This window comes from Mandrillus leucophaeus, unplaced genomic scaffold (assembly GCF_000951045.1).
Source record: "Mandrillus leucophaeus isolate KB7577 unplaced genomic scaffold, Mleu.le_1.0 Scaffold545, whole genome shotgun sequence".
In the NCBI taxonomy this organism is placed as follows: domain Eukaryota; kingdom Metazoa; phylum Chordata; class Mammalia; order Primates; family Cercopithecidae; genus Mandrillus; species Mandrillus leucophaeus.
Genome location: NW_012105864.1, coordinates 109,692 through 116,247, shown reverse-complemented (window position 1 = coordinate 116,247; position 6,556 = coordinate 109,692). Strand labels below are relative to the sequence as shown.

General features: G+C 34.6%; 1 protein-coding gene across 1 annotated transcript in view; it reads left to right on the top strand.

Moving 5' to 3' along the window:
- Positions 1–6,359: 6,359 nt before the first annotated feature.
- Positions 6,360–6,556, top strand: part of LOC105552141 — a 44,334-nt gene continuing 44,137 nt past the window's right edge. The window contains exon 1 of the mRNA XM_011997682.1: positions 6,360–6,426. Within this exon, the coding sequence (XP_011853072.1) occupies positions 6,360–6,426 (67 nt within the window). The remainder of the gene's footprint in view (positions 6,427–6,556) is intronic.

Here is a 6,556-nt window from a genome sequence, read left to right as displayed (position 1 = left end):
CCCCGGGCTCCTGAGCTCCGGCCGGGTCGGGTCGGGCCGGCGCGGCAAGTTTTATGGTCAGACTCAGCCAGCAAGGGGGTTCCCAGTTGAAGACCTCGGAGGAAGGAGCCTTTACAGCGTGCTGCGAAATTGAAGGAAGCTGGGCAAGCCTGCAACGCACACGTTATGAGAAAACGGGAAAGCAACGTAGATATGTTTATAAAGTGATAAATAGATAAGAGACACACGTGGGCAGTTGTTCTGGATCCGGAAAGTTACAGTCGATTATATAGTGTTTGAAATATCTTGAAATGTATGGATTCAAAAACTCATTTTAAAAAAAAGCTTCAAAGGAATTCGGAAAAGCACGTTTCGCTATCCTTATTACCGACTACGCAGCTCTTCTTTGTACACAAGAAGTCTAGTTTTAAAAGGAAAGGCTGAGCTAGCGCTTTCAAAAACGGGCTTCCTTTAACGTGAAGTGCGTTTTCAAAATAGGGAATTTCAAAAGGGAAAAACGTTTAAGTTGCTTTTAAGCCACGTTTTGGAAACAAATAATTGCAATCCACTTAATAAACTGTTTTCCTTTGTGAGGCATGTGGAAGAAATATTTCTGGCCAACGTCACAGTTGTTTTTTTTTAAATGAAGATTTCCAACAAGTGCTTGCGAGTCTTGTCGACAAGACCAAAGTCATCGTGCGTGAAAGGCCAAGAAGAAATAATTTCAATCCTGTGGTCCAAACCTTTGTAGGGCAAGAGAGTAATTTCGACTTAGGTTTATGATAGACTTTGCGGAAATTCCTTCTAAAATACTCATTACTAGTCTGTGTGTTATGAAGCACTGTTTCCCAAGGTAGATTTTAAAAAATCAATTAGAATTGATCTTTAATGGAATATTATATTTACACGTCGTCATGAAAACATTTGACAGAGTTTTGAATTACAAGAAAGAAGTTAACAGATGATGCTCATAAATAGCATCTGTTTGAAAAGACCGCTTAAGAGTCAGTTAAAGGTAGTGATGGTTGTATTTTTGCATTTGAAATGCTATAGAAGTTGCTTGCATTTTAACACTTTCATTTTGCGGGTCTTCTTTCCAAACTTGCATTTCCTCATGGAAATCATTCAGTTATTTCGAGATACAGGGAGAAATTCTTATGTAAGAAATCATTTGAGGCGTAACTATGGAAAGGTTTGAACAGAAAAAAAAATCGGTGTTGAAAATCAAGTATTTTCAATCTATTCATTCGTTTCACACTCATCCTCCCACAGTTCCTCCATCAATTTACATTTTTTATTTATAAGTCTTTGAATATTTAGAATAGCTTTACATGTTTATCTGTTATGTAGTTGAGAGTAAAAGGTGAATCGTTTTATATCATTCACTGTTTCAGACATTTTTTGTTTCATTTAAAGTAAAAATATGCTTAGGAGTCATGATATTCTTGTGAGAAAAACAACAAATGGATGGAAAAAGGGCATGAATGGGGGTGGGGATGGAGAGGGACAAGTAGCATTCCTGGTCAGTCTTTGTGATACCTTTCTTTAATTTTATGTCATTATATTTTCCACTTCTGCTTGTACCAACGATCATTGCTTTTTTAATTGGGGTAAAGTGCCACCATATAAAAATTACCTACCTTCTGGCTCTCAAGCGCCGCAGTAAAATAAGGCTGACAAAAAGTGATCCGAGGCTTGTGTGTTTAATTCGTCAGGAATGTTAAGCTTCATAAGATTCACCCTATGGGGTCATGTTGGTCCTTGGCACTGTTACTGTACAGTTTCAAGAGGTAAATATGCACATTATAGATTTAAAAAACCTAAGATGTACTAGACAAACAGTTTATTAATCGAAGGAATAAAAAATGAATTTGTCAACCTCATTCTTTCTGGGACACAATGCACTTAATTAACATATTCTTGGGCTTGTTTCTGGATTTGGTAAGCAGTGGCCCCTTTTGGAGAGGAAAACATTTAAATCTTAAAAAGTGATCTTCTTTGGTCCAAATAGTATTTATAAATTCAGTTTAATTTCTTCTTTTTTTTCAGTCTAAGATATGTTGCATTTCTTTCAAGGTTGTCTTCCATTTCAAAAACTGATTTTCCTCTTTTCCACGTCCAGAATCTTTTCACTTAGATAATCTTACGTAGCATATAAACAGACACCTAAATATGTCACTTTAATCACACTTTAATTATAACAGAGATGCAGATCTTCAGTGTCAGTAAAAAATGAGAACATGGACCTTACAATACACACTGTATTGATGATACTCTGAAAAGTCAAAACATAACACCTTTCAGTATTGCTGCATCATGGAAAAAAAAAGTTCAACTCTGAATCGTTACGAGGTTTATGTAACACCTAGAATACCTAAAGGCATCTTTTAGATAGCATTTTTATATTGATAATTACATGGTGTTTTACTCAAAAAATGTAAATACAGCCATTTGATATCAATTTTTATAGCAAAACAAATAGCTCTGAGGCCAAACACAGTTAACCAAACCAAACCTTTTACATATTAGACCTTGATTCTTAAAAAGATTTTTATTTAGATTATACACAATTTAAATTTCAGAATTATCTACCAAACTTTCAGAAAATTAAGTGTATCTAACAACAATATTAATTATAATTGATTCTAAGTTGGAGCCTGTTTTGTAATAAAATGATGACTTTTACATGAAAAGGTGGCAAACATTTGAGGGCTATTTAGAATAGCCAATTCTAAACTATCTGGTAAATAAAAACTGATATTAATTTCAACTACTGAAAATCTTCAGAGAAACCAATTCACCTGAAAATTTTTGTTAATCATTACTTACAAATTTTAGTTCAATTGTACATACAAAATAAAATCTTGCTTTACTTTGAAGAATAAAACTCAGAGTGTAGTTAGCTTTTAAACACCAATTTAGGACATTAAACAAACATTTACTCTGGACCTACTACGTGCAAGACACTTGCTAGGTGTGATGGTGAGTAAAAACTAATCACCTAGTAAGATTTACAAGTTTCATTAATTAGATTTTTGAAAAAGCTGTTAACAGAATCTCAATTCAAAACCTAATTGCAAAGAATATCTTGACATGAAATTTCAAACAGTCCTCCGTGATATAGGTGCCATGGTGGTTTTGCATCTATAAAGACACAATACTCATTTATGGTGACATAAATAACAACGCTAGTTTCAGAAACACTTCAGTATATTAATCGTACTAGCATAAATATATGGCTCATAATAAACTTTTAATGTAAAAGGTAAAAACTCTTGGGTACCAAATGAGCAAAACAAAAAACAGAGATTCCTTTATGTAAAAGAGGATATATCTGAAAGTCTGCACAGATCATAAGAGAGTGTCTTTTTGAGTTTTCTAACTAATTTATTTAGAGACAAGATGATAGATTTCAATGAGGTTTAGCAGATGCAGGAATTCTAATTGCTTTTTGTTTAAAAAACTTAGTCGCAGAGCCAATATAGAATTTTACACACTATGGAAGTCAAGAATCTGAGTTCAGGAAAGTGTATCTAGCCTCAGCATTACAGAAGTATACCTCTTATGGATGTAGAAATAGACCTCAGTTTCTACACCCCATTGTAGAAATTTATATACCTTGACAATGGGTACAATAGAATAAATATAATATGCACAAATAGAAGGCAAATACAACTTTAATTTACAAAGGAGATAAATATGAATAGTACTAACCTCTGAACTGAATATGGTTTTAAATATTTCTTTCATAATACCTACTTATGTAAATATGGAAAAGCAAATACAGAAATTTGGTGCCTACCTTAAAGAATAAAGAAAATTATCGGAAGATATATTACCCATAGAGCAAAAATACATCTTCCCATTATAGTAGGGTTAGAGGTTACATCATAAAATACTTTTACTTGAGTTTTTTGTGGTTTCCCTCAGATGATTAGTTTGGAGAAACAGACGGGCTGGTACTGAGTTAGCTGCTCTTATGTGAAGCAATATTTAGAGACAATAGGGTTTCATTTTATCCTAGAGGTACTACATATACTTTTTTGAAGGATATTTTGAGAATATAAAATATTTTGAGAATATAAAATTTTAGGGTAACATTTTATGACTGAAATTGTTCTTTTTCACAGTTATTTTATAACTCCTATAGTAATTTATTTTCATATTGCTAAGTATTTTAAAAAGCATACTTGCACTTTAACAACTCTGCCAATGTAATTACAAGTTTTATCCATTTTGAGGTAGGAAAATTAGCATATTCAGCCAATTGTTACATATATGACTATATATATATGTCTCACAAAGGACAAATACAACTTTTTCATTGCTATATTCCCCATATCCAAAACAGTCCCTAGTACACAGTAAATGTTCAATAAATATTTACTGAATGAATAATTAATTGCATATTTGAACTGTTTTACTGTTTTATATTGTCTGCTTTTCTTCCTTTTCACTTAACATTTTATAGAAATACACAAAATATTATACTTCAGATATGTAAGAAAAAGTTTGATATCTGGTACATGACTTAAAATGAAAATGAGTTATTTACACGCATGTTTTTTCATATACTTTTCATACTCAACGTATGAAACAACATACGTTATTTACACGCATGTTTTTTCATATACTTTTCATACTCAACGTATGTTAAAATTTGTTTTGAATAATTTGAATTATATTTTGTGAACACTTATGTATACATCTTTAACAAAATTTGTTTCAGATAGTATTGTTTATATACAGGCCTGTTATGAAATAATATATTTTCCCTATCTTTAAAAATTTCTGAAACCTCTTACAAATGATAAATTTTTTTGTTTTGTTTAGGAAATAGCAAGTGTTTACTTAAATTTGTTTTAACTGTTAAAGAATAGGGCAAAGTACCCATCCTTCTTTATATACAAATTCATTCCTTCACAAGAACTAAGCTCCAGTGCATTAAAAATAAAACAAATGTATTTTTAAATAATTTAATGCATTAAGGCTTGGCTGCAGTGTTTGGGAGGGGAAGTTTCACACTGATTTTTAACTCAAAATTGCTCTATAGTAAGAGTCTGAACAGGACTTGGATATTGAGCTGGTGTCCTTTGTATAAGGGTGAAGATAAAATATATGGTTAAGATACACAAAACAGTATAGTTTTGTTTGAAGGCCGTTTTAGTTTTATACATTTTTAAGGCAGTTAAAAAATATAATTATTATATATCCAGAAATGTATTGTTGTCCCATCCCAAAAAAGAATTCACATTATGTAGTCTTATAGTCACCTTTTCTAAATGCACTATGTGAATTCTCATTGTTTTAGTGTACGTTTTAATTGCCATTACTTTGTATATTTCAGCTTTTAAAACATCTGAATTTGCTATATATGCCCTCATTGTGCTGTATACCTATTATTACTCTTGCACAGATTTCTAGCAATTTGAAATAGAAAAACAGTCATGATACCTTTTCTTCCCCCCTTTATCAGAAGAACATTTAGAAGGCTTTTAAAGCCCAAACCATTATATTATCTTTTGGTGACCGACTAGGAGAACTTGGATTCTCTATGCTTTAGCACTGCAAAAGTGCATCTTCCAGATCAGCACATTTATAACGCGAATTCCTAAGAACCATTTTGTACCTGCAACGTATTAATCAAAAGTCATGAATTCGCCTTTTAACTGGGCTTGTCATTTAAACAATCTATACATAATTCTGATTTCATGCTAAACTTTTCTAATTAGACTTTTTTTGCTTAAACATCAATATTGGGCTTATACGGATGCATAAGGAACAGGGCGACAGTGGAAGATTTTAGTTTAAAACTGCTCAGTATCCAGCTAATTAATCTATGCAGATAGGCCTAATCCATTTTCCATTTGTTTGTGAGGTGGGAGCTCTCATCTTTCTGCCACTTTTAAATGACCTCACATTTCCAAGTGTAAATTTGGAGAAAAGACCCGGATCAGAGGAATCCTCCATCATAACTGGACGCCACTGTCTGATGGCGTTAATTATCTTTTAGCGACTGACTAGGAGGGCTAGAGTTCCTTCTTCCTTTTGGTGTAGGACAACTGCATTTTCCAGATCATCATACTATATTGCTAATTCCTGATAAACAACCATTTGTCCTGCACAGCGAGCTGAGGGGCTCCTTGGCGTTCCCTCTCCGAGTGCAGCCCCAACCCGGGCTTTTGACCTTCAGCCTGTGATGCACTTTCGTTTGCCACTGGGGCCCATGTAGTGCGTAAATGGGCGGCAGATTTGTAGGACTTCCAGCGGGAGAACTTTGGGAAGAGTCCAGGACGTGAATTTAATGGGTGGAGAGGCTGCGGCAGCCCTGTGAAGTTAGCGCGGCCAACTGCAGGAAGCCATGCTTCATTACACCCTTCATGGGAGCTGGCACACTCGCCCCACCCTCGTTACCCACGGGCCAGTCCTGGAGGAAAAGACCGGCAGGTAGGTTCCCAGGGCAGGGAGATGATGCCCCCGGGGAGTGCCCTCTGGCGATTCTGAGAAAACCCCTTCCCAGCCCTGGTCGTCCGCCTCCCCCGCCACCTCCCAGGCCTCTTCCCGACGAGCACACGCG